The sequence below is a fragment of the Colletotrichum graminicola genome, assembly GCF_000149035.1.
Source record: "Colletotrichum graminicola M1.001 genomic scaffold supercont1.13, whole genome shotgun sequence".
In the NCBI taxonomy this organism is placed as follows: domain Eukaryota; kingdom Fungi; phylum Ascomycota; class Sordariomycetes; order Glomerellales; family Glomerellaceae; genus Colletotrichum; species Colletotrichum graminicola.
Window position 1 is genome coordinate 146558 of NW_007361017.1, and position 26640 is coordinate 173197.

Genomic DNA, 26640 nt, shown 5'->3' on the forward strand with positions numbered 1-26640 from the left:
CCAACCCCATCAATCCGTCCCCTCGCATCCCACAAAAGCATTGCCTTGGGCCCCCGAATGGGCGATCTGGCCCGCCAGGTCACACTTTTCGTTGATGATAACTCTGTCGGCGCCCGGCTTGCCTATTCGCGATTCACCAGTCAGCTCCTACCCAGCCTCACAGAATTTGCTCGCCCTGCTCCAACAGCAACTGATACCACGAGAGTCTATGCTACGTAGCCCCTGCCGCTAGCGATCCTTGGCAGCTTGTGTTCGCCTACGCTAGCACAGGCCCTCGGACAGAGTGCACGCCGGATCGCCGATCTTGTGTATGCTTGAGAACTCAAATCGATTACTTACCGCCTTTATAAACACCATTCGTCTTCATCGGGAACTCGACAAAGGGCCCGGTAACGCCATTGAAGTCGAACCCCTCCTGATTACGGTACGTTTGGGGATAGCTCGAGCTGCCCGCCGTTGTCCCGGCCTCCACGTGCTTGCAGGCCGCGTCGGCCGCTGACCTCACCGAGAGGAGGCTGTACACGTTCGCGCCACATGCTATTTCCGTGTCATTAGCCCGGGCCAGAATGGGCCAAGGCCGCGATGAGGGCCATGACAAGATGCATGTTTTCAAGAAAATGAGCGGGTTTTCAAACTAACAAAGAAACAATCAGAAGGAGTAAAAAGGCGACAACAGGACGAATGACGCGACCGGATTGTCTCCTACTCTTGCACCTCATCACTGGAAGGTTGACGACCGCTGCCTTTTGAATCATTTCATCTTTGAAGTCTACCGCTTCAGCCGCCCATGGTTACTTGGTCTGTTCGACGCAAGAGAGAGAGAGAGGGTCGAGATGCGCAGGCATGGCGCTGCAGATTGGTTGGTTCTCACCTTGATGGCAGCAGCGATCTTCATTCACTGGAACTCGTTCAACTGTCATGCATTACAAGTCACCCCTCGGAGCCGGCGAACCGTTTTGCGCGTGGGCAACTTGATTGGCTGAGGGGCCTCTCCGTGCTAATCTCCCGGTCGGGAAGGCGAGGCAGACATCAACGGTCAGGGGCAGCAAGTGCCACACGACTCAGCAGCAAGACCGCTCTGCCGATTAGCTACCAGATTTCGCAACCCACTGGCATGTCTTGGGAAGCGGTCGGGCCTTTTGCCGTCTTGTTAAGGCTCGCGACCGGGGTCACAGGGGTGGCCTAGGCGATCTGTCTGTCTACGCTCGAAGAGAAAGACTGGACCGAGAATGTCCACAAACCCCCCGATCCGCGGTCCCGAATAAACAACGAGTGTGAATTTCTAGAATCCTTTGCGATAGCTCCAGATACGCAACAAAGCTGAGAGCGGTCAACCGGAAACCCCCGCTAGCTGGGGCCCTCCAGGATTCCAAAGGGGTGGTCGATGCTGACATATGGCAAACGCACGCATCATCGCAGGACTAAGCCGCATCGATGTCCACAATCCATGCATAGGAAACATCGATGGATCATAGACTCGCGGAGCCCCACCAAGAAAACGGGCTCCGGGTTGCTTGTGATGCCGGACCCCTCCCCTATCTCACATGGAGGAAAGCTTCTTTATCGTCCGTATCTCTGTTCGGTCTAGCTAATCTCCCCTGGCCGAATTGTCCGAAATGGGGGGGGCAGCGCCGTCGACGTATACGAAAACGCAAAGGCTTTGTATTGTAAGCGTCCTCGTCCCTGCCTCCCTCCCTTCCGGCAAGCCCTCAAGCGTACCTGGGTTGCCGTCCTATGTACCGGATCTGATGACAAACCGTGTTGTCGTCTCCCGGGAGCCATTGATAGCACACCCACCAATCGATCACGCCAGAGTCGGGGCGTATAGAACAATCTCTCTGACATGCCGCAGCAGAGCTGGGAAGATGGGTCTAACCGGCCACTCAACAAAGGCGGATCGCGGCGGGCTACCCACTGTGCCACTATGCCTGAAGCTAAGCCCAGGGTGACCCCGAGTAGATGGGACTGAATTAAAGTGAGTTTGGGAAGGTCTCTTCGCTCCGGCGCAGGGTCCTCGGCCCCTCTACAATAACTTACGTATTCCATTCTTTTTTTTTTTCTTCCTCTCCCTCTTTTAACTCGACCGCGCGCTTCGGACAAGATCCTATAATCCCCGAGTCGTGACTCTTCAACGTCATGGAGTCCTGCTACTATTATTGTGCTGTGCCCAACTCCTGCTGCTCCCCGAGACTTGATTCTAGGTGAAGCCGGCCCCCGTCTTTTTTTTTCTTTCTCATCAACCCCACGGTTGCCTTTCTTCGACAAAAGCAACTGGAATCAACAAGCTTATCACGCATTCGGGACCACCAACGATAACGTTGCTCCATTGATTTGATACGGATAACGAAATTTACGACTTTTTGCTTTTGACTACAGCGTCCTGCGCCAATATACCAACGAGACATACTCTCGAAAGCACAGTGTTCCCCAAAGACACTAGGCAACATAGCTTCCAACATGGGAGACCAACGTCTCTTGGAGCACCGGCCGGTGCAGACCAGCGCGGTCTATGTCCTCGGCGCACCCCAGACAGACTCAATGCCACCCCCCTCGCCTCCTTCACCACCAGTGTCTCCGCCTGAAGAGGGGTTTTTCGAGGAATTGGAGGAATTGAGCTTGGGGTCGCCCGGTGACCTCTCCGAGGACGACGAGAGTTGCTCCAAGGTACAGGACCGCCTCCGCGCCGCAACACATGTCCTGAAGACAGAGGCCGCAGCGTTGCGGGCCGTCGCAAATCTGTACGAGACAGACCCCGTCGCCCGGGACGGCTTCAACCGGACCGTCGCGGCAGTTACGCGGCACAAGGGCGAAAAGGGCAAGCTCATTATTACGGGCGTGGGCAAGTCTGGGCACATCGCCAACAAGCTGGTCGCGACTTTCAACAGTCTATCCATCGCATCCGTGTTTTTAAATCCCATCGATGCTTTACATGGCGACCTAGGCATCATTCAAGAACACGACATTCTTATGTTCATCACGTTTTCCGGAAAGACATCAGAACTCCTCGGCTTATTACCACACCTCGACAAACCTTGGTCGTTGGTGATCCTCACGGGGCACACGAGACCGGACACCTGCGAGCTCGTCAAGCTCCGGCCAGACACGATTCTCCTCCCGGCGCCGGTCCACGAGAGCGAAACGTTGTCATTCGGCGTCTCGGCCCCGACGACCTCCACGACAGTCGCCCTGGCCGTGGGCGACGCGCTCGCCATCGCCGCGGCGCAGGAGCTGCACCCCAACGTCGCGCAGGTCTTCTCCAGGAACCACCCGGGCGGCGCCATAGGCGCCGCCTTCCGGAAGCCCCAGACGATCCTGGACCTGGCCATCCCCTGGGCCGACATTCCCGACTCGGAGGGCTTGTGCGCGGACAGCAGCGTGGGTGCGGATCTCTTCCGGGCCGCGTACGACGCGGCGTCCGGGTGGGTGCGCGTCGGCGACGACGTGGCGTCGCCGGGCAGGATCCGGAAGCTCGCGACGCAGGACTTCGCGCGGCGACTGCGCGACATACCGCGCCTGATGGTGCCGCGGGCCGAGATGCTCTCCATCTCGGCGGGGACGACGATACGGCGCGCTGCGGACTTTGTGAGGGGCATGCAGGGCGCCGCGGACGACGGCGAGTACGTTTGCAGTCCGGACTCCATACTGGCCGTCCTGGACCAGGGGGACATCGTGGGCGTTTTGGAAGTGGGAAAGCTCTTGGAGCGGCGGAAATGAGACCGTCTCCTGCAGGCTTGCAGTCGGCGGGCGATTGATGAAGTGTGCAACGGGGAATGGGAAAAGAAAATCTCCAAATCATGGGTGTCAAATCATGGGTGTCAAATCATGGGTGTCCGCTTCTGTTGGAACATCACGCGGGGGCGAGGCTTTATTTGTTTTTGATATCACTTGGGAAACCACGCCTGACCTTTGAGCTCGGGCGGCGCGACGACGTTTGTCTGGGACCGGCATGTTACTGGATCAAGACCGAAATCGAGTCTTCATGAATTGTATGGCGACTACGCCCACTTTTTTGCATTGCAATTTCTTGTCGTCCCTGGATATGATGATGATGATGTGGAATGGATCCCAGAGCAAGTTATTCGTGATAACCAAGAGTGGCTTTTTTCTCTCTCAATACAACGGTAACTTCTAGGCGGCAGGCTCCAGCCGTGGAGCGTTTGATGCCCGATGGCCTCTGGCCCTGCATGAGAGAAACGCCTCTTCCGGCGTTTGGCTAGCCCCCGCCCCCCGTCGGGGGTGATGCAGGCAAGATCCCCGCCGGGCTGCATCGACCGCATCCGGTTGCCCGGGTTTCTTCAACCTTTTCGCTCCCTCGCGCGCGGTGATGCCCGGCCGCTCCTCTCTGCCCACCTTGGGCCGTGAAAGAAAGGCAACCGCATGCCTGACGATCCAGTCTTTTTTGTTACAGTAGTACGCGAAGATTGGACGGAATTGCCGAGGCCCAATGGGATGGAGACGTCTTTTGCATCTTGTTTGGGGATCGAGGGATCGGGACCCGGCACGGGGACCGGCGAGAAGCGTCTTTTGCGCGGACTGCCCCCCCCCCCCCCCCCCCCTTCCTCTCTCTTCCGGTACTACGCGGTAGACGGCGGTCATCCTCATCCGCCCGCGCCTGGACCAGACGGGCCGGCGGCTGTCCAGGGAGCGGCCTTGTGGTGCCCCGTTCTAGAATTGGTCGCGGTATGAAGTAATGCAGAAGGAGTCCTGAGATCTTTTACCTCTTTTCCCACCCGGCTGGTCTTGTCGAGAGACGGGACGTATCCATAGTTCCTCGATAGTGCAGGTGAGGGCTTCACGGCTAGCTACATAGGTTGGTTCCGAATCAAAGCAAAAAAAGACGAGCCCGTTGCAGCAACTGCGGCAACTGAGGCTTGTTGGCCGGAAGACGAGACGAACTGCCTCGGCGTTTGTTTTTTTTTTTTTTTTTTTTTTTTTTTTTTTGCTACGAGCGTTGTTTGGCTCCCCGGGCGCACGAGACCCGAAGAAGCCCGCTAAGGCGCGGGCACTGTGCTGGTGTCAGATGATGCTTTTTCCTTCTTCTTTTTTGCTTCTCCTTCTCCCCATGCGCACCAGAGCGTTTCCCCTCGACCGTTACTGCCCCGGAGGACGCCACCGGAGCAGATTAGACCGGATCAGGCGGCGCCTTGTCTGGGAGGGCGGGACGAAACATGAGCGTTTTCTTCTTTTTGGCGTTTTCCGTGCGAGGAAACATCAGATGGAGTCTGCGAGGAGGGGGGCAGGGAGGGGAGGCGCCACCAAGACATAGCTTGCGTATTGTGCACCTGTCGGAGCGCGTGTGTGTGTATGTGTGTGCCTTGTGCGGTGAGACTTTCGGTATAGGTTATGGACGGTCGTTACGTGCCCCTCGCCGCCAAGATGGGCAGTGTCTCGAACCCCTCGATCGGCATCGCAGAAGTCGTCACGCATGTACGCAATCCCGCGCGGAGTCGGCTGGTTTGGTTGTCACGACGGCCCGCAGATTGGAGCATTGGCGGGGAGGGGGCACGGAGTTAGCAGTCTGGCAGTCTCTGGAAATGCCCTACATCTTCACAGATCCGAAACACGTTGCGGCGGGCTCGAGAAGGATCGCGAAAACCCCGAAGCTTAAACTCTCCTGGTGAAAGCAAGAGGAGGGAGGAGGGGGGGCCGGCCCATCGGATCTAGCGCCGTGGTTCCCTTCTGAAATTCTTGCTTCTATTTTGGTGTTGGGGGGAGACGTCAGCCGCCAGGTCTTGGCGACAGAACACTTCGCAGAGAGTGCGGAAGAGGAGGACTAGGCACCGTGAAAGGGTTTGAAGGAGGCCTGTAGCTACCTACACTATACACCATTACTTCGCGGAATAGTGACATGGCGAAATGCTGAAGAAACTAGTTGCCAACGAGGGTTGGTTGGCTCAGTGGGCACGTCTGCAACTCATCGCTCTCGCGGATTCGAGGGACGTCATTGGGGACGGGCGTAAAGTGATTGGGCCCCCCGGGGCACGTCAGCCAGTGAGGCTCAGTCCGGGATGATGTGCATATCCCCTGCTTGCAGGCCACCGGGCCACAATAGGCCAAGAGCTGGGTCAAGCTGGGGTAAGGGGGACGGGGCCACAAGCCCGCAGCAAGCTTCGTGTCAAGAAGGCTTTGGACCAAAGATTCGAGTTCCACCTTGGGCTTTAATAGATGGAAAGAGTCGAGTGAGCCCGGGCGTGCCTCGACTGAGAAGTGGCCGGAGACGGTCATTTCTCATTTCTCAATGTGTAGATTGCTACGAGCAAAGCGGCGAGACATAGGTAACGGACGCGGCGACCAACCACCGCCAACTCATCAGACGTTGGAGGATGATGTGCGGGTGCCTAGTGCGACCTTGGCCCGCGGGTACTCACCCAACCCTCGGTGCTCAGGTGAGAGAGATTAGGTAAGTTCCGAGTGGGACGGTCGAGATGCCATTGGCAAAGGCCCCGGCCGTCAATCGGCGGAGAGCAAAAGCGGGAGGCGACCTGGGCCCTACCAGCGGCATGTCGACATGCCCTTACGCGAGTGCCCAGTCGTGATTACCATATACATGAACATACGTGCAGAGATGATAGTGGTTGTATGTACAGGTACTACCTACAACGGAGGTGTGGGAAGGGAAGGAAGAAAAAAAAAAAGGAAGGAAAAAAAAAAAGGTTTGAGTAGGGATACAGAGTAGGAGATTCGCGAGATCCCTGTGGTTCAGCTCGCGAATCCCTGTTGGGGGGGGCACAGCACATGAGCCCTGCCAGAATAGAGTGACAGGCGAGGACGAACAGCCTCCTGTCTGCGTTTGACGTCCTGGGGTTCCCTGGTGATGTTGGATCGATGGCGTCTCGGTCTGCAGGAAGAGGAAACGCCGATTAGAGCCTGAGAGAAATGGGGGGGGAGGGAGATTAATAAAAAAATTAAAGAAAAATTGACATGGTCCAGTAACACACCAGCCTCCCGAATTTTTTCTTGGATATGAATGGAATGCATGGTACGGCCCAACCTGGAGTGCTGGACCATGATGAGATGGCATGGTATCTGCTCCGTAGTGTCGAGTTCATCAGCCCAGAATGCTTTGCTCACTCTATTTGCCGCATACTATCCGTAGGTAGTAAGTACGGAGTAGTTACTACCAACTCGGTATCCATTCACTCACTGCATGTCATCATATGTTGGTAGGTATTAGGCATGCGTAGGATTGTACTGACGACTGACAGACGGCGAGGTTAAAAGCCCCCGTGTCCCCCCAGCTCGACCAGCCACAGCATATTCTCCAATCCAGAATCTAGGACGTCGGTGGGGACGCATAGGTGGGGTTCCTCATGTCGCACCTCATTCGCCCAGCCACCCACACGCGCGGCCCTGGGACTGCCCCTGCACGCACAGTGCGGTTGGAGCGTGTGCCTTGGCGCAGCCGAACCCCTCACCCCCGTCGTTGTCGTCGCTAGCGCGCAGCCCCGTCCACCCCAGCCAAACGCAGGGCGCAGAAGAGCTAACCTGGGAAGGTCATGTAGGTACGGCAACAGGGCTATTACCTGCTAGCAATCCCTACTCCACAGAGTAGTTTACCTATCCATCTATCTACTCAGTAAGTACGGAATCTACCTACTTACGCAGCATCGCAGACTGAGCGAGAGCTACTTATCCGTACTCTGTATGCTATCGTATCGGCCTTTCCTCCTTCTCTACGGATACGGATCCCTCCATCTTGTTTCCATCACTCTGCCAGCTCATACCTGGCTGGTCAGGCTCTCGGCAAACAGCTTCAGGGCATTACCTAGGTAGAGAGCTGTCACTGTCACGGCTGGTACCTGTTTTCCCCCCTTCTTTTCTTCCTTGCTGGCTTTGCCCGGCTACCTACCTTAGCTCCCCCCACCTGCCCTCCAATTGGCATCCTGTGCATTCCGCCCGACGCCAGAATACGGTCCTGAGCCGACATCATTCATCATACGCCCGCGTCGCACGCACTTGGCCGTGTCTCTCTCCCACACCACACAACGCAACGCAACGCTCGCTCGCTCGCTCTTCCACCTCCTCCTCCTCCTCTTCCTCTTCCTCCTTCTCCTCTTCCACACCCGCTGCCATTGCCATTCATTCCACGGCTTCAGCGTTGACTCGCCCGGCTCTGTTTTACTCTCCTTCCCCTCGTCGTCATTCGACATTCCGCCTTTGTGCTGTTCTCTCGGTGCGCTGCGCCCTGCCATCATCTTTTCCTCGACCTTCGATCGTTTTGATACCCGTCTTCAAGAACCCCGCCTCGTGTGAACAGCTCCTAGTCCAGCTATTTTCTTTCGCTCTGTGGCTCGCCGGAAGCCCTTGCTTCATGCCTTTTCTTCCACTCTGCAAAGTCCCGGCGGCATTGGTTCACTGAAGACCCAGCTCTCTCTCTCTCTCTCTCTCTCGCAAAGCCGCAAATAATAACAACAACAAACAAGCCCACAGCCATGGAAACGGCCAAGTTGTCCAAAGTCCACCCGCTCAATGGGATGCACACGGCCGGCATCTTTGCCGACCCCAGCATCGACGGGCCTTTGATTGGAACTCTGGTTGCTATTGTCGACCGCGCCAAAAACTTGCCCAACCGCAAGACCATTGGAAAGCAGGACCCCTACTGCGCTGCCCGGCTCGGCAAGGAAGCCAAGAGGACCACGACGGACATTCGCGGAGGTCAGACTCCAAGATGGTAACCGTCCCATCCGTCCTTGCCCCTCCGCGAAGCTTCACTCGCGTACTAACATCCATCTCTCCAGGGATCAGGAGCTTCGCTTCCCCGTCCACGACTCGCCAGATTACTACCAGCTGAAGGTGTCCGTCTTCAATGACGATAAGAAAACGGACCTCATCGGAGAGACTTGGATCGACCTGAGGGACATCATTGTACCTGGCGGAGGCCAAAACGACATCTGGCGCAACTTGACGTTCAAGGGCAAGTACGCCGGCGAGGTGCGCATGGAGATTACATACTACGATCAACGCCCGAAACCCGAGAAGCCCATTGCTAAGCCCAAGCCCGTCGAGGCAGAGCCTACCGACTACCACCATGGCACCATCCCCCGGAAGCAGATCAAGCGCCGACCGCTGCCATCCGATCCCTTCACTGGCGAGGCTCCCGCTGCCCCCTCTCCGGATCAAGCCCTGACCCCGCCCCGCACTGGCGGCCCCAGAGGTCCCAAGGAGATGAGCACCCCTACACCCACAGCCCAGGAGGCAAGTCTCTCGGGCTCGCGCCCGATGCCAAAGGGCCCGAAGCAGTTACAGCCAGCTCAGGTGCCGACGAAATCGCCCTTGCAGGCCATTGAATATAACACCAACGCTGCTCCCTTGGCCCAGCCCACCCAGCAAGACTTGCCTGCGCAGCCGCTTCAGGCCGCTCTGCCGCCACACTCGACAGAAGTAACACCACAGCACACGCCGAGGCACGAGCGTTACGAAAGTCCCACCGCTCAGTACGACGACAGGGACTACAGTCCAAGATACTCATCCCAGGAAATTGTCAACCAGGCCCACTACCGCCAGGGTTCCGAGCCACCGCGTGAACTCCTTTATTTGGAGGACCAGCGGCAAGAACCGCCTGCCGACGACGATCGTCCACCACCTCCGCCCGCTCATAGAAGCCGCGGGAACTCTCAGGATATGGTCGTGAGGGCCGCCTACGACACTCCTCCCAAGTCGGCGAATGCCATGAGGCAAGATGTCCTCCGAAATGAGGCTCATCGCATGTCCTTTTCGTCCACAGCGTACCCTGGACGGCCTACCTACCGTGGTTTCGATTCGGCCCCTGCCGTCACCAACGCGCTTCCAGCCCCTGAGGACCACCACCACCACGAGCTGACATCTTCGAGGCACCACTCGTACGATGCTCATGCAGAGTACCGATCCATGCAGCCGACGGTTGAAGACGTGCCCGAGTTGCCCAATACTTCGGCGAATCCCCATCAACGAAGGATCTCGCGGGCGCCTCCGTACGAGGAGACGGGTTACGGCCAGGAGCACAACCAGCTTCCGCCACCACCTCAGCAGTCGCAGCAACTGCAGCTTCAGCAGCAACAACAGCTCCAGCAGCAACAACAGCTCCAATATCAGCAACAGCAACAGCAACAGCAACAGCAACAGCAACAGCAATTCCAGCAGCAGCAGCAACAGCAATTCCAGCAGCAGCAGCAACAGCAATTCCAGCAGCAGCAGCAGCAGCAGCAGCAACAGCAGGCGATGCAGTTATCCCAGCGCCGGAACTCGTATACACCCCAATATGACGAGATGGGATACGATCAAGGTTACGACCAAGTGCCTAGTCCTGCCCCCCTGAACATCGGTGGCAGGGGAAGTGCGGGCTCCTCTCGTCAAAGAGGCGCCTCGCCGCAGCCCGGCTACGGGCGAGGGGACGAGATGTCCCAAGCGGGCCGCTACAGCACGTCGCCTCACCCAGAATACCAGCCGAGAGGAGACGAACTGGTATTCGCCGGCCGAGGCGGTACTTCCCCCGGGCACTACAGCACATCACCTCAGCCAGAACATCAACAAGATTACCAGCCTAGAGGCGATGAGCTGGTTCTTGCCGGCAGAGGAGACGTGTCGCCGGGCCACTACAGCACTTCCCCGCAGCCGTACGTGAGGGGGGACGAAATGGCTCGCCGCCAGCAGGTCTCTCCCATTGCGACCCGGGACTTCGCTCCGAGCCCGATGGAGGGATCGCCGTACCACTCGCACTTTCGCAGCCAGACCCAATTCACTTCGCAGCGGTCTGAGCTGGGTGGCACCGAGGTCACGGCTCACAGCATGCCGGCTGTGCCGGCTTCGTTGGTGCCGGGCACCGATCCGACAATCTCGCAAGAGGTTTCGGATCGGATCTACGACGAGAGACGTCAACAGCGGCGCTATACTGATCAGAGCATGGCGATCCAGCATCGCGGGAGACAGCACAGCGAGCCTGTCGGATACGATGGCAGCTACACGAACCAGACATACGTCCCGCCAGGGTACAACTCCCGGGCCTCGGCGTACGGCGCGCCTCCCCCTGACATGAACAGAGGACGAGGGCCTTCACCGAACCCGATGAGGGGACGGGGCGCTTCCCCTAATCCCATGATGGCTCGAGGATCTTCTCCTAACCCCATGACCGCGCGGGATGTCTCGCCCAACCCCATGAGAAGAGGTGCTTCGCCTCAGCCCCCTCCCCAGCACATGAGGTCGCGAGGCATATCCCCCAACCCTCACACGCAGCACACGATCAAGCGGAAGTCTGTTAGTCCCGCGCCGCCTCCATCTGAGCACCGCAGGTTGTCCGGCATCCCCTTTGGCCCGGATTCATACGACATGCTGAATCCGGCGGTGTCGACCACCAACAGCGACATCTCGAGGCCCGACCCCGACGAGAAGATCATCACTCATGACGGACGTGAAATCGACCCGTCAGATCATTTACCTATGGACACCTGGGCACCCGAGCCGGAGCCAAAGGGTCCCAAGACGCCGGCCTCTGCGTCCACCCGATCACGGGCGTCTACTGCCGACGCTCAGCCCCTGCCTACGAGCGGCCGTCGGCAGCTGCGCATCGCAGCTCGGCCCCAGTCTCAAGCCTCGCCAGTGACGTATAGCTCGGACCCGTACCACGTTCCGGGCACTCCGCCAAACATGAGCAGTGCTGGCCGAAACCGGCTCCAGAAGAAGACGCAGCGCATGTCTGCTCTCCCCTCGACGTCGCCGGCGGGATCCAGCCCTCTGGCCCCCATCTCATCACACAACTACCAGGACAATGGTGGCGACTTCACACCGCCACGCCTGCCGAGGGCGAGCACATGGGACTACCCCAGCGAAAATCACGCGCCGCAGTACGGCAGCTCTCCTGGAAGAAACTACGGCGGCGGCGGCGCACCCCCGATCCCGGCCAAGGTCCCCTTGCCCATGATGAGTGGCGCGAACGGCGACAATGAGTGGGCGCTGATGCAGGAAATGAGCCGCATCGACATAGGCGCCGGGCGCTCCAGGCGTCATCGGCACCACTGAGCAACGGCGTGTGTTGGGTGGCGTCGACAAGAATCTTCTTGTACTTGTACTATATAATGGTTACGGGGCTATGTTTTCTTAGATGGAACGATGCTTGCTTGAGTGAACGAACTGAAAAATATGGCTTGGGCTGTGGGGCTGGACGGACTGGTAATGCTGTAGGCAGCCGGAAATATTGATTTTTTTCTTTCATATTCATTCAGTATGTTCCATCGTGTTTGTGAAGTTCATTGTCCATACGACCGTCATGATATACTCGCGATTGCGTGTACGAGGTTCGAGTGATGGACCCAAAACTTGAATAAACCTGCTCAGGAGTATGCAACAAACTCCGCATTGGTCCTGATCAACAGAGGCAATTTCGTTCAGACAGGAAAGAAACTATTTCCTGTCCGCAGCTTGCGTTGGAAGTAGTGTTGTCGCAATTTAGTCATCTCTTCCTTGGGGGGAAGGCAGTGCCGCTCCTTCCTCGGGAATCCATGCCTGTATTCGTCTAGTCTTGCCGCCAGCTTCGGCTTCACCTTCTCGCCAGCAAAAAAAACAGCCGTTGCGCCCTTGGGTTGACAAGCATGGCGCAACTTCCTACGTTCCTATTTTTTGTGAAGTTATATAAGGACACGCAGCTTTGCTCGAAACCCCTCGTTTTCGTCCTCTCTTCTTTTCCCATACAGAATCCATCGTCGCATCATCCAACTCAACTTCTCATCTTTCATGTCGGAATGGGATCCAAGACACCCGAAGAGCAGATTCCTGGAGGCAATGGTATGAATTGTTGACTCGTTTCCACTTGCAACGAATATTTACCAGTAACAGGCGGTCCGCCGTCAACCGGCCCTTCCTCCAGCGGCGGCGAGCCGCGTGGCACGCACCTCTCCCGCGATGGGGACGGTAGCCTTGGAGACCATGGCGACGACGACGACGCTGACGAAGACGATGTTAGCTCCAGACCGTTGAGGGCAGATGTCGAGGAGAAGAAGAAAAAGAAAAGGCCAAAAAAGAAGAAGAAGCCTGCCGCTGCAAAGGAGCAGTCGTCGCCCCCGAGGGTGCCGCTGAGCGACCTCTTTCCTTTGGGGGAATACCCCGCCGGCGAGGATCTCGTCTACGACAGAGTTCCTCAACCGGACGCTAACACGGCTCGAACCACGACCGCGGAGCTGCGGTATCAGAGCCGCAAGCACCTTGAGGACCCTGCACTCCTCAACGACTACCGCAAGGCCGCCGAGGTGCACCGCCAGGTCCGGCACTGGGTCCAGGAGGCCGTCAAGCCTGGCTGGACGCTCCTCGACATCGCCACCGGCATCGAGGACGGCGTGCGATCGCTCCTGGCCAACCAGGGGATCGAGCCCGGCGACAACCTGAGGTCCGGGATGGGATTCCCCACGGGGCTGTGTTTGAACCATGAGACGGCGCACTACACGCCGAACCCCGGGCAGAGGGACGTCGTGCTGCAGCACGGGGATGTCATGAAGGTTGACTACGGCGTGCAGGTCAACGGGTGGATCGTCGACAGCGCCTTCACCATGAGTTTCGACCCCACGTATGACAACCTCCTGGCAGCGGCTCGGGATGCAACAAACTCGGGTATCAAGGTGAGACACGTCTCTCATTAACCTCAAGGACATGTGATGACTGACACCAGCTCAGGCCGCCGGCATCGACGTCCGCATCTGCGACGTTAGCGCCGAGATCCAGGAGGCCATGGAGAGCTACGAGGTCGAGATCCGCGGCAAGACGTACCCCGTCAAGGCGGTGCGCAACATCTGCGCCCACGACATCAAGCGCTACCGTATCCACGGCGGCAAGTCGATCCCCTTCATCCGGAACAATGACCAGACCAAGATGGAGGAGGGCGAGATTTTCGCCATCGAGACGTTCGGCACAACCGGCCGCGGCAAGCTGTACGACGACGTGAGTACCCCCGCTTCCCTCGACAATGTACTGGCCACTCCGAGATGTGGAATGGAAAAGGCTGAATTGCGATTGGCAGATTGGTGTCTACGGATACGGACTCCTGCACGACGCCCCCGCGCAAGTGAGGTTGCCCTTCGCCTCCGCGAACCGGTTATGTAAGACGATCAAGGAACAATTCGGGAGTATCGTCTTCTGCCGTCGCTACCTGGACCGTCTTGGTTTGGACCGTTACTTAGCCGGGGTAAGCCTTCCCTCTCCTATCTCAAGATAATCTTCGAGACAAGGTACCGTACTAATCGGCTGGTCCACGGCAGCTCAACTGCCTGGTCTCGCATGGCGTTCTCGAGTCATACGCGCCGCTCGCGGACATCAAAGGATCCTACACGTCGCAGTTTGAGCACGTAAGTTTGATTACCGGGCACAGGCTTCTATAGAGGATCGAGGATGCGTAGCTGACTTTTCCCAGACGATCTTGCTGCGAGAGTCCAGCAAAGAAATCGTGAGCCGGGGAAGTGACTACTGATTTGGGGATAGGAAGAGAAGAATCGTTGGGATCAGAAACCATCTTCACGTTTTTGCGTGGATGCAGTATGCGGCTTGCAAACTCGGTTTTCGAAATCCAGGGGCGGGTTCAACACCGCTTGTGCGAAGGTGCTTCAATGAAGCAAGGAAGGCAGCTCCAACACTGCCTCTGCCTCAGCGCGGGGCCATAGCTCCACTGCGTCTTTACATTCGTTACACCTAGTGATTAGTTTGTTCTATCCAAACACTCGTGCTCGTTGCTAAAGCGTGGTTCGGCAATGAGACCTGCAAGAGTGAGACTTGCGCTTTCCCCTCTTGTGCAGGTCTATTATCCAGGTGACGGAAACTACACTCAATTTGGTCTCCGGCTCTATCCTGGTGCATCAACTTGGTAGATTGCAATATCAGGGGTGAAAAGCTTCCGGTTTCCCGAGCATCGAATCTCTCCCTCCCCCTTGTCTTGTGTTGTGGAAGCGGGAGAGGAGGAGTGGGGCGCCAAAGATCGCCGACGTAGCCCGTGTAAGCCCCAGCCCAGCCGGAAACATTTCGCCGACTTTTTGTTTCGGACGGGATCCCTCATAAACCCCCAGCGTCCACCAGCTTTGGTTTTATAGTAAACCCTGCTGCCGTGCAAGCTCATTCCACGAAAGTCGCCGATAGATGCTAATGCCTTGAAGTTTTCGATTTCTCGCCTCGCACCTCATCGATGCTGTTCTGTTCCGGTCCAACACCTCAAACTCAACCCGCCCCCCCCCCCCCACCATGACGTCCATCCCTTCCAAGACCCTGGAGATCTCGCCCGGGATAACGTACAGGTACTTTTACTCCCGCGCGTCGCGGGCGGACCTCCCCACCCTCCTCTTCGGGGCCGACGAACTGGTACCGCGCGCTGCGGGACAACCTCTCGCTCGGGGACGAGGAGGGGGTGGGGAAGGAGCTTGAGGCGCCGGTGCTGGTCGTGGGGTGCGGCCGGGACGAGATGACGGCGGCCGGGCTGCAGGACGAGATGACCAGGCCGTGGGCGCGGGCGGGGTACCGTTTCGAGGTGCTCGACACGGGCCACTGGGTCATGCTCGAGGACACGGCGGGGACGAACCGGCTGCTGGAGGAATTCGTGGACGGTCTCGGGAAAGACTGAGCATGTCAAGTAGAGTTGTTTCAAACGTCCGACTGGACAAGGTGATATTCAACAACCTCTCGGCCTGTTGCCCGTTCCTCTTTCGGCTAATATGATTGACTGCGAGAACTTGCGGGATTGGGGAATGTAGGACGGGGGGATGCGGATAGACTTCCAGATTCCGCGTTTGTTAGTGTAGCTTGGACCCAGAGAGACCTGGATGGTATTCCGATTTTTGAATGCCCGGCCCGCCTCCTAACGGCGTAGTCGGGTAAGGTAGATAGGTTGAGCACATTCTATATCAACACACAATTATTCTTCCTCGTCTCTTTTGTCTTTTCTTCTTTCCTTTGATCCCCCCAACGCCATCGCAATGCATCAGTGACCAACAAGGTCCGATTTCCACAATCCAACATCCCTCCGCAGGGGGGCGTGGGGGATGGATCGTGATCCCTCCTTTCATCCACTCTCTCCCGCCCCTTTTGTTGACAAGGCATAAACCTCGTCGTCGTCGTCGCCTCCGATTTCTTCGAGAAACCTGCGAAGCCTGGTATACGCACCGGCCAACCGAGGATTGTCCAGAACAACCTCGCACGTCACACAAAACATCTAAACCCAGAAAAGGAGAAAATACAACCAAAACCATAGCGATTCAGAAACCGTCCCACTAGGCTGAGCCCATCATCAGGCTCTCGACCATGCCGCCCGTCTCGCACGCGAGCTGCGCCTTTTCGACCTCGTTCCCGACGCGGCGCCTCAGTGTCCGGAAGCCATCGAACAGCTCCGCGCTCGCGGCGGCGTACTCGGCGTACAGCTCCACGAGCACCAGGCCGACCTCGACGCAGACGCTGACGTACCGCGGGTCGATGATGTGGTTGCACGTCCACTTGAGCACCGGCTGCACCGTCCTCTCGTCCCTGCCCTCGAGCGCGTCCCGCACCGCCGACCGGTGCCGCAGCGCCAGCAGCAGCGTCAGCACCGCGAGCGGCGAGTGGTCCTTGCCCTGTGGGTCGAGGACCTGGTCCAGCGCGCTGGCGTAACGCCCGTGCCGCAGCGCTTTTTGCCACGCCGTCTCCTTGGTACGGGAGACTCGCGCGTCTTGCGCGACGATGACCTCGGCCTGGCCCTCGCCGAGGGTCTCGAGGCGGCGGTGGGCGGCGACCTTGCGCTTGCGCGTCTTGGTGACGCGGTCGTGCTGGTCGAGGGTGCCGGCGATGAGGGCGGCCATCTCGCGCTCGCGCTCCTTTTGGCGGGTGGCCTCGGGGCCGGTGAGGCGCGTGCGGATGGAGAGCACGCCGGACTGCATGCCGACGACGAGGTGGCGGTCGGCGTGGTCGGGGGAGTCGGAGGCTGAGAGCACACGGAGGGAGAGGATGGGCGAGGGGTACTTGGTGGAGGAGACGACGTTCCAGGCCGTCGTCTCAAAGACCTTGACATGGCCGTCGAGGCCGCCGGTGACGAGGCGGGTGCCGTTGGAGGCGAGGCTTAGGGAGGTGACGGTCTTCTGGTGGTTGGAGATCTGGTGGATGGGGCGGGCGGCGACGAGGTCCAGGACGGAGACGTTGGGGCCCGAAGCCGCGAGCAGGGTGGTTCCCGAGGACAGGGGCAAGACGGACTCGACGGGGGCGGCGTGCTTGAAGGTCATGACGGCCGCGTTGGAGCCTATTCTGGGGTCCCAGATCTTGACGGTGGAGTCGTAGGAGCCCGAGACGACCATGTTGCTCGCGCCCGAGGGAGACGTGGCCGGGAAGAACTCGGCACAGCGGACGTAGTCGGCGTGGCCGACAAAGGTGTGCGTCGGGTCGTTGGCCGTGAGGTCCCAGAGGCGGACGGTCTTGTCGTCGGAGGCGGAGAGCAGCGTCGTGGGCTGGGTGTTGGAGAAGCGCGTGGCCCATACGGGCTGGCGGTGCTTGGTCCAGGTCTTGAGGATGGAGCGCGAGTGAGTGTCGAAGACCTGCATGCGCCCGGTGTCCTCGGCGGCGACGAGCACGCGGCCGTCGCGGCGCAGGGAACCGGAGCGGGCGACGTCGGCGAAGCGTGTGATGGTCTTTTCGAGCTTGCGGGTGCGCGACGAGTAGAGTTGCACGCGGGTGCCGGTGGTGACGGCGAAGAGACCGTCGGCCGAAGTCGAAGAGATGTGCGTGATCGGGTATGACGTCGGCGAGGGGATCTGGAGCTGGTTCTTGAAGGACTTCCAGTAGCGCTGCTCGGCCGTCACGGGGGACGGGCCCGAGGGCAGCTTCACCTGCGGGAGGGGTCCCACGGGAGCTGCCATTGTGATGATTTGCGGGCTACTTGTTTCTGCGTCTTACTCGATATGCCTATGTGGAAGGAGTGGTTGCGGCCGAGTGAGCTCAGCTGGGGGGGAAGGGGGGATATCGTCGTCGTGATAGACGTTGGTGATATTTTTTTTTGGAGTTTGGCAAAACCGCTGCTACAGGAAATAAAAAAAAAAGATTCTCAATTGAGAATTTCTTTGGGTGGCTAATCCCGATTGGGCTTAGCCTATACCCCATGTCGGCTCGATAAGATAAGGCGCGGGGCTAGGGACTTGGATGGATTCGTCACAAAAGGCTGGTGCACGAACGAGCTGTCCAGTCGGAGAACAATGGTGTGATATGAAAAACTGTAAGATATGGTGTTAACTGCAGACAAAGTTGAATGAGTGCTTTCTCTTCTGCCTTTCTTAAGCAAACAGGCTCTGCGCTGTCGCGAAACATTTGTGGTCACGTAGTCGCCGACAATAGAATGCAAGGGTATACTGACAGCTCAGCCATCGCCAACTCCATGGCTCCAGCTTCATATCTAACCCTTGCTGTATGAAAAGCCTCGAGTAAATCAGACCCGCGCATGCATCAGATCTCGTGCTGCTTAACGCATAAACTCGCTCCAAGAGTACATAATACAAGCCTCCAACCCAACTACCTATCTTGCTGAACGAAGCATCCATGCCCGCCGTCTTTGACAAGGGGAGCGCAACACCACTCTTCATCGGCCAACCCCATGTCCAATATCTCGGCATCGAACATGCGAAAAAGCCTTGACAGCCTATTTCAAGCTCCAATAACGCGCATTGCGGTGCCGCAGAAACCCGAGGCTGACAGTCGTCCGGCCCGTCCATCCAACACACACAACAGTCCACACCACTGTCCGCGCAGCCGCCACTGCTTGGGAGAAGTAAGCCCCAACACCCCTTCCACCACAAAACCTTCTTCTCCTCCTTCTCCTGGGATGTGCCGACAACTCTCACTCGCCGCTCGCGATAAGCTTCATCCCAGGGTCGCCAGACCGGGATTACAGACTCTTGGCCTCACCAGTCGGACTTCACCTACCGGCTCGCGCATGGCGGTCAAACGCCCTACACCTCGTCCGTCACTTCAAAAGAAGGGGGGAGGCTAAAAAAATACATCATCGTCATCGTTCAAAGACTATGTGAATTCAACTCATCGGACGGTGATATCACCGCCAGAAACAGCCGAGCCGACCCGTTCTCTCTCTCTCTCTCTCTCTTTGAAACAGGTCAGCGGACGGGCGGACGGGCGGACGGCGAGGCTTCTCGTCTGATGTCGCCCTTCTCCCGTGGATTGGGTACCCAAAGTCTAAAACAACCGCTTTCCTCGATGAGCTTAAGCACCCTTCGAAGAAAGTACAAAGGAGTAGTGGTGGTGTTAAAGACACCCTACCATTTCCGTAAAGCAAACCGAAAAACTCTAAACACGACAACTCTGCCGCTATTGCTGTCCGCAGACCAACGTTTTCCTCCAACACGTCTTGGCCAAGAACGCTGCGCCGCAGGGCTATGAGAACTACGGGCACGATGGTCGGTGGTTAGACGGTAGGGATGCCGTCGCACTTGCGGCATATACGAGGCACAAGAAAGGTCTCCGGAACAAACGTTTCGAAATAGGTTGTCCGTCGCGCACCTCGAAAATGACGTCGTAAAATCATAACGCAAGTACATTCAGCATGCTCTCTCCACAAGTATGGAGGAACTTCATCTGAATATCAAGGGATAATCGCGATCAATATTTTTGAACTTTGTTTGGATTTCTCCCCCGTAATAACCTTGTCTGATCTATGTAACACGCTGATAAAGCATATTCAAAACGAATTTTGAGCCGTTGAACTAGGGTATAGCATCCTCTCTCTTCTTCTTCTCCCCTTACGCGACGGAACCGAAAATAGTCTCCATCATGATACCTGCAAAAAATGGTTAGCGTCACGGTAAACAACATGGCGTAGTGAGATGGGTGCATCATCAAACTCACCAGTAATTCTGTAAGGGTCGGCATTTGAGGCGGGACGACGGTCCTCGAAGTAGCCGTAGCCCTTGGCGGCGCACTCTCTGGGGATGCGGATCGAGGCACCACGGTTGGCGACTCCGTAAGAGAACTGGTCGATGGAGCCCGTCTCGTGACGGCCAGTGAGACGCTTCTCGTTGCCCTCGCCGTAGACGGCAATGTGCTCCTTGTGGCGGCCCTCGAGCTTCTTGATGGCCGCCTCGATGTGCTGCATGCCACCCTCGACACGCATCTCCTTGGTGGAGAAGTTGGAGTGAAGGCCGGCACCGTTCCAGTCACCGGGGATGGGCTTGGGCTCAACCGAGACCTTGGCGCCAAACTCCTCGGCGATGCGGGCCAGGAGGAAGCGGGCGAGCCAGAGGTGGTCACCCATCTCAATGCCGGTGCAGGGGCCCACCTGGAACTCCCACTGGGCGGGCATGACCTCGGCGTTGGTGCCGGAGATCTTGACGCCAGCGTACAAGCAGGCCTTGTAGTGGGCGTCGACGATGTCGCGCTGGACGACCTTGCCGGCACCGACACCGCAGTAGTAGGGGCCCTGGGGGGCGGGGAAACCGTTGGTGGGCCAGCCGAAGGGCCGGTTGCTAAGGTCGAGCAGAGTGTACTCCTGCTCGAGACCGAACCAGGGCTCGTGGGCGGCGTGAGCCTCCATCAGCTTGGCGCACTCATGTCTGTAGTTGTACTTGTTGGGGGTGCCGTCGGCGTTCCAGCACTCGGAGAGGACGAGGATGTTGGGGGATCCACGGAAGGGGTCGGGGAAAACGGCGACGGGCTTCAGGTAGACATCAGAGTTGTCGCCGGGGGCCTGGCCGGTGGAGGAACCGTCGAAGTTCCACATAGGGAGGTCTTCGGGGGTGTACTCCTTCTCCTTGAGCGTCTAGAGGGGCACATGATGGTTAGCTCCGTGTGTCTGCCAGAGACGGTATGATGCAATTGTGGGAATGGTTCCCCGAGTCCACGCCTCCCCCCCAAGCTTCTGAGCCGTGCCCGGCCGCCGAGGCTGACATCATGCGATGCACCTTGCCGTCAGACCGACGAGGCCAGGCGGAGCGACTCCAGCAGCCCATGTTTTGGGGGTTCCTGTGGAGAACGACGCTCGGCCGGCGGCAGCAACTGGGGACAGACGACACGCCGAGAACGCGCCGACGGCCAAAAGGGCAAAGATACGGGGCGAGAGACTGGCAAGAACCTCCAATAACCGAATTGCGGCGTTGAACCCTGCAACCGGAGGCAAGGCGAAGCCTTGGAGGGGTCTCGGTGTCTTGGATGACCACACGAATTGCGTGGGGTGGGGGTTCCTTGCAGGACCGAGTCGTGGCCGAATCCTGCCAGCCAGACGGTGGTCGGACAGGTACGTACCGACCACCCACCCGCACCTGGAGGGACAGACAATGGTTTGGCCCCCTCAAGTGCATATCGATCCGTATCTTTGATGCCGCCCTCTTGCCCGCCATTCCAGCCGGTGCTCGGAGACGCCCCGAGGGGAAGAATACAGAGCACGGGAGGCCGCGCCTCAGTTTTGTCGCGCCCTGTCGCCGCAGGAAAAAGCAAGGAGGCATGCAACAGCAGCGCTCTCTCTCTTACTCGCTGAGACGGGCCGCAGGAACAAAGACCTGAGTGATGTTCCTCACATCCAAGGGCATACAGCCTTGGGTGAAGACAGCACTGAGGCCGGCCAGGACCGATAAAGGGGAAACCACAAAAGGGAAAGGGAGAGAGGAACAACGAGACGAATATCGCAAACTTACCCTGGACTTGGAGCGGGTCTCGCCGTCAGCGTCGATCCAGATGTACTCGGCCATGATCGAGCCCTTCTGGTCAAGCTTGAGGTACTTGGCCAACTATTCGACGGGGTCAGCATATTTGCTTATTTTTATTTTTGTGTCGTGATGCGCCAAGCCGACAGCAGGATCGGCTATAATTAGTCGATCCTACTGTCAGCTGAGCTCGGGGGAGAGGCGGTGTGTTCTCACAGTCTCGGGCTTGGAGGTGAAAGCAGCTTCCGTCGCCTGTAGACGAGAATCATGTTAGCATATGCCCTTTTTCGCACAAGCATCGTCTGAGTGTCGGGGGGGTAGAAGGCGACCTGGTCGCGATCGGAAGAGTATGATGAGGGTGGGGGGTTCAGTGCAGTGTTGAGAACGGAGTGAAACTTACCATTTTTGCGGTTGTGTATGATGTAAATGTGGGAAAAGAAACAAGACACAGGGTCAATTATTGTCCAAAGAGGTTCGAGCAAGAAAGGATAGAGGATGGATCTGGAAGTAGGGAATGGGCTCGGTAAGAGCAGCAGACGAAGCGGGTGGTTGAGGGTTTTATGTCTTCCCAATGCGCTGCTTGTCTTCGGGGGGGATGGGGGGCCACAAAGGAGGGAGCAAGACCTGGGCTAGGAAACACCCTCACAGGGCGGCGCGATGCGTCGATGCTTTCTTACACGCACACACACAGCATGTACACACAGCGAATCTGCAAGGTACCGTCGAGATACAACATGACAACCGCGGTCCTCGCCCACGAACTCTCACAGGCGGCTGGTACAGAATCGTCACTTTGTCCCCCGCTCAAGTTCCTCCTGGGTCCTTTCCAGCCCAAAGATAAGGCCTACCCACCCCTCTTACCCCACCCACAATCGATACCAGAAGCCACAGACTGGCCACACCCCTGCAGGCTGCAATGGGCTGGTGGGGGTGTAGCCCGGAAACGCGCCTCCTGCCATTCGCCCGCCAACCCAGAGTGTTTGGGGGGACCACAGATACAGTAGGTACATGCCACCTTGAACTTGCTCCCCAGGGTCTCACGTTGTACAAGTCGAGATACTTGAGCCCACCCATTCCGCCACCATTTGCACCGCCGTCAGAGGTACTCCTACAGCATCTTGTCCTCTCGTAACCAACGGCGTCGCGGCCTCCTGGGTACCGGTAGTCCAACGGGAAATGCGACGGCCGGACCATTCGCCTCTAGAGGTATCGTCAACTCCCTCTTCTCCGTGATTGACCCCCGGGGATCTCCTCTTGCGCTCCCACTTGGGTGGTTTTGTTCTGTCAACCCTAGTCCTCGGGGCTGATAAGTAGCAAGAGGGAAAAAACAACAACAATGTGTAACGATGGCCTCCATGTACGCCCAGAGGCCCGGCTCGGAACCAGTCAGATGTCACTGGAGACAACCAGTACGGCATGTGCCTGCAACTAGCTGCATTGTAATTCCCACCACCCAACCCCATTCATGATAGTGAATAGCAGCGAGCCCGTGAGAAACTTTGCCAAAGGAGAGGTGAAAGACAAAGAGCGCGCGGTACACATACACCATCGTACCTAACCAGTTTGGGGGTATTCGTACGCAGTCAATCCTACACTATCCGTAGGTACTCCGTATTTACATAGGTACCTACTCAAAGCCTAAATAAAAGTGACTCTCACCCATACCGGTAGCCGTCCACCCGTGCCACAACGCGGGATACGTACCGATGCATGATTTACCAAGCGCACACCCCACGTCCCTCCTCTGTTTCTATCCTTGGAAATGCTCGTGTGCATGCACACCAAGCCCTTCGCCCTCGCCGCCGCCGTTGTCGGTGTCGGTATTATTGTTGGGAAGCCAATGCCTGTAGCAATTGCTGCTGGTGGTGGTGGCTGTGGCAGCCGTCCAGCGCCCGGGTCCGAAGCATGACGGATATCTTCCTGGACTCGGCGACCGCCTCCCATTCAGGCCACTTGCAAACGAAAGCGCCCTCGAGCTTTCAGGCCCCGGAATTGCCGCGCTCATTGGTAGTAATTGACGACTGGCGGTCCAGAATGCATCGAGAGGGGAGGGGAGGAAGGGAGAGAAGACTGCGTCGCCTGCAATTTGGTTCCACGCCGACGATCGCAAGGTCATATTGCGACAACCTGCATATTCCTGGAGCCGGTTTCTTGCTGGGGGGGCAGTGTGCTCTTCCTCTAACCCCCGTCACCTTGTCATTTCTCTTCTCCAAAAGACCCTAGGTCACACAAAAGCGACACAGCGACAGTCTTTCATCGTCCTGCCGGCGTAGCCCGTCGCAAACAGCAACACGCATGCGTTGGTTTTCCCAAACCTTGCCATTAATATGCTCGAGCGCGGCACAGGAAAGATAACCATCCTTCAGGAGTTGCGTCCTTCTTCTTCTTCTTCTTCTTCTTCTTCTCCTCCCTCGGAACCAATACCTACCGCCTGGTTCGTGCATATGGCCTTCTCAAAAAAACATTAGCCGCCTCTTAGCAGTCATATGTCGACCATCCTCCGTCTTATCTGGCAAGTTTTTTTCGTTCCCGTGTGCGTCTGTAACCCCTTAGTGGGGTTAATTGGCGACTGAGGTTCCCTCTCTCTATGGATCTGTCCTGGGTGACTCCCGATTTGGACTAACCCAGGCAACGTCGTCACAGATTCTACCTCGAGGTTATCGCGCGGCAGCGAGGGGCAAAAGGTGGGGGAGTTCATGTCGCGGTCCAGATGCCCTCCAAGAGTTGAGATGCGTGGCCAGTGCGGTACGATCCGATGAACTCTTGTCGGTATCCTGTTGGCGACCTCGAGTTTACAACACCTCTCGATCTCTCCGATGACGGCTTTCCCAAACCTTCGGGATCACTAGCCGAGCTCGTCCTTCCGGCCAGTATTCAATGGTCTGTTCGTTCGTCAGAGAACTCCCCACCCCAAGCTTTTGCGCCGGGAAGCCACCTTGTACACCAAAGGACCCCTCTCTCCTTAAAGGGGGCCAATCCACATGACCTGCCGTGACCCGTCCTGCAAGACTTGAGTGAATATCTGGCTGATATGCAGCCCAAACGTTTTGGAGACTGCAGCATGCACAAACAAGGCTGGAGTCTGTCGAGGGGCCGTCAAGGAGCAATGCTGCTCGATAATAACATTGTGTGTTGGGTTCTTGCCCGCAACTCAAGGAACGGGATGCTGTTCCGTTGTTCGTATCGAACACAGTACATTTTGCTCCGATACGGCGGCGTATCAAAGCCAAGCTTCCCCGCAGTCCTGCCCGGGACAAGGCAAGACCTATACACGGCACCGCCGTCGGATATACCGTATGATTACCCCCAACAATGCCGTCCCAACATCTCACATCTCACTCGTCGGCCGTGGGCGATTCAGGCTATATTCTGGGATAGCCGCTTGCCATTGCCACTTCTAGAGTAAGCCCAGGTAAAACTTTGATGATTCCATTATGGAACTTGTTCTCCAGATGTGACCTGCAGGAGACATCCATCCCGGATGCCTCCAAACCATCAAAATGTGGGACGCTAGTGGCCGGCTGGCGCATTTTGCATTGCTGGCTTATCGCTGGACGGTGATTGGTCAGAGTCCTTCTGCAGAATAATTGAATTCTCTCAAGAGCTGTTGTCGATTCTGTTGTCTCCTTAAAGACCGGCATTAATCGCTCAAGAGGACCTGGTCACCCGTGACGCCCTTGGCTGCTAAGCACATTTCCATCTCTTGTCAGTCGCAACTCTTGTTCACCTGCAACGATGCATAGCTTCACGAGGTGTTGTTGGCCTCGGTGAAGCATGTGGCAGCTGACAAGCTTACTTGGTGGAGAGCAGCGGTAGGCAATGACATGGGGTCGCTGCGAGCATGAGATGCAGTGAAAAGCACCCCGTCCATGGCAGAAACAAACCGTTTGGATCCAACCCGATGGCTAGTGCCGCAAAGTTGGGTTCTGGAAAATGTGGATGGAGCAGCCATACCTACTGGGCTTGGTAGCCGGACCGGCGGGGATGGAGGGGAAGGGTAGAATCGGGTGGAATGTGGACTGGGTGTGTTCTCTCGCTGAGTTGACGGTGACCAGGACTCTGCAGAACCGGCTTTGTCGAACAGGCCGCCGAGACCGGGCAAGCAGCAGCACAGCGGCAACGGCCGGCAGGCTCAAACACGGACGGCACCACCGCTCTTGGCTTTTGCGGACCCCGACGACGTGCGATATCCGTAAATCCCACACCGGCAATTCATCGAACAGACCCATCTCTACCGAGTATCTCTGTCGCTTTCAACAACGAAATTGTTCGCTGCCATCATCGCTCTTTCTCTCACTTTCCTCTAGCTCTTCGAGGGCATGCGAAAAGTCATCATTTCCCACCGTCCGAGCTCTGATCAACGACCTTTGTCTCGTCGCTGAGTGGTTGGCGTTGACACATAGTTATTCTCTGATTGGTCGGCTACCACCCGCCACGAACGGGACCTGGCTGAACACTGCCCGGGGCACCTGGGCGAGGCATGTCAGGGCTCCAATCGAGACTCTCACGAGATTAGAATGACGTCTTTGGGGTCGTCAATCGGGGATCGATGACCCAGAAGAGCGCCTGGAAGAGCGGCGACATCCATCATCATTGTGATCTGAAAGTGATTTCTTTCAGGTCTGCAAAAGCCAATTCGGGGACCAGCACCGGAGAAGACAAGACCGCTTCCGTGACGTCGGCCTCGACTCGAACGTGGGGGCACCGAATTAGGACTCGGATCATGGAGCCCCTCTTTTGTGATCTATAGCTGGATTCAGTCGGGGCCCCCTTCAAGGGAAAGGCGTCTCGGTGTGCGGCAAGCGCCACATGGAGAGGCCGAAAGGCCTTAGCAAAGGCGGCGGGCGTGACACGAGCCCACAGCAGGGCACAGTCGACATCACGAAGCGGGTTGAGTCAGGCTCGTGTTCGGCGGACGGGGGCATGTGGTTATTCTTCGGAGCTTCGTTCCGGGACCAAGCGGTGGGCAAATGTGAGATGAGACGGGAGAGAGGCTGTTCTAGGACTCTCAGGGTATGGCTTTGATGTGTCACAGCGCGAG

General features: G+C 57.5%; 8 protein-coding genes across 8 annotated transcripts; 4 read left to right on the plus strand and 4 right to left on the minus strand.

The window, feature by feature from the left end:
• Positions 1-331: 331 nt before the first annotated feature.
• GLRG_04133 (guanyl-specific ribonuclease F1) lies at positions 332-755 on the minus strand (the record flags this gene model as incomplete). The annotated part of the gene is made up of 2 exons (XM_008094818.1): positions 332-537; positions 707-755. The coding sequence occupies 2 exons, from the start codon at positions 753-755 to the stop codon at positions 332-334; spliced, it is 255 nt and encodes an 84-aa protein (XP_008093009.1).
• Positions 756-2457: 1702 nt separating this feature from the next.
• Positions 2458-3714, plus strand: GLRG_04134 (SIS domain-containing protein; the record flags this gene model as incomplete). The annotated part of the gene is made up of 1 exon (XM_008094819.1): positions 2458-3714. The coding sequence occupies one exon, from the start codon at positions 2458-2460 to the stop codon at positions 3712-3714; it is 1257 nt and encodes a 418-aa protein (XP_008093010.1).
• Positions 3715-8432: 4718 nt separating this feature from the next.
• GLRG_04135 (C2 domain-containing protein) lies at positions 8433-11991 on the plus strand (the record flags this gene model as incomplete). Its single annotated transcript, XM_008094820.1, has 2 exons — positions 8433-8671; positions 8739-11991. The coding sequence occupies 2 exons, from the start codon at positions 8433-8435 to the stop codon at positions 11989-11991; spliced, it is 3492 nt and encodes a 1163-aa protein (XP_008093011.1).
• Positions 11992-12710: 719 nt separating this feature from the next.
• Positions 12711-14425, plus strand: GLRG_04136 (methionine aminopeptidase; the record flags this gene model as incomplete). The annotated part of the gene is made up of 6 exons (XM_008094821.1): positions 12711-12753; positions 12805-13580; positions 13636-13899; positions 13979-14143; positions 14217-14303; positions 14369-14425. 6 exons carry the CDS (start codon positions 12711-12713, stop codon positions 14423-14425), a joined length of 1392 nt encoding a protein of 463 aa, XP_008093012.1.
• Positions 14426-15186: 761 nt separating this feature from the next.
• Positions 15187-15562, plus strand: GLRG_04137 (uncharacterized protein; the record flags this gene model as incomplete). Its single annotated transcript, XM_008094822.1, has 2 exons — positions 15187-15303; positions 15359-15562. The coding sequence occupies 2 exons, from the start codon at positions 15187-15189 to the stop codon at positions 15560-15562; spliced, it is 321 nt and encodes a 106-aa protein (XP_008093013.1).
• Positions 15563-16208: 646 nt separating this feature from the next.
• Positions 16209-17816, minus strand: GLRG_04138 (WD domain-containing protein; the record flags this gene model as incomplete). Its single annotated transcript, XM_008094823.1, has 1 exon — positions 16209-17816. One exon carries the CDS (start codon positions 17814-17816, stop codon positions 16209-16211), a length of 1608 nt encoding a protein of 535 aa, XP_008093014.1.
• Positions 17817-19703: 1887 nt separating this feature from the next.
• On the minus strand, positions 19704-22002 carry GLRG_04139 (glutamine synthetase; the record flags this gene model as incomplete). Its single annotated transcript, XM_008094824.1, has 5 exons — positions 19704-19741; positions 19810-20719; positions 21591-21683; positions 21816-21851; positions 22000-22002. The coding sequence occupies 5 exons, from the start codon at positions 22000-22002 to the stop codon at positions 19704-19706; spliced, it is 1080 nt and encodes a 359-aa protein (XP_008093015.1).
• A 2010-nt stretch (positions 22003-24012) lies between these two features.
• On the minus strand, positions 24013-24798 carry GLRG_04140 (uncharacterized protein; the record flags this gene model as incomplete). Its single annotated transcript, XM_008094825.1, has 1 exon — positions 24013-24798. A coding segment is annotated over one exon (407 nt), but the record flags the coding sequence as incomplete, so codon positions are not given.
• Between the last annotated feature and the right edge of the window lie 1842 nt (positions 24799-26640).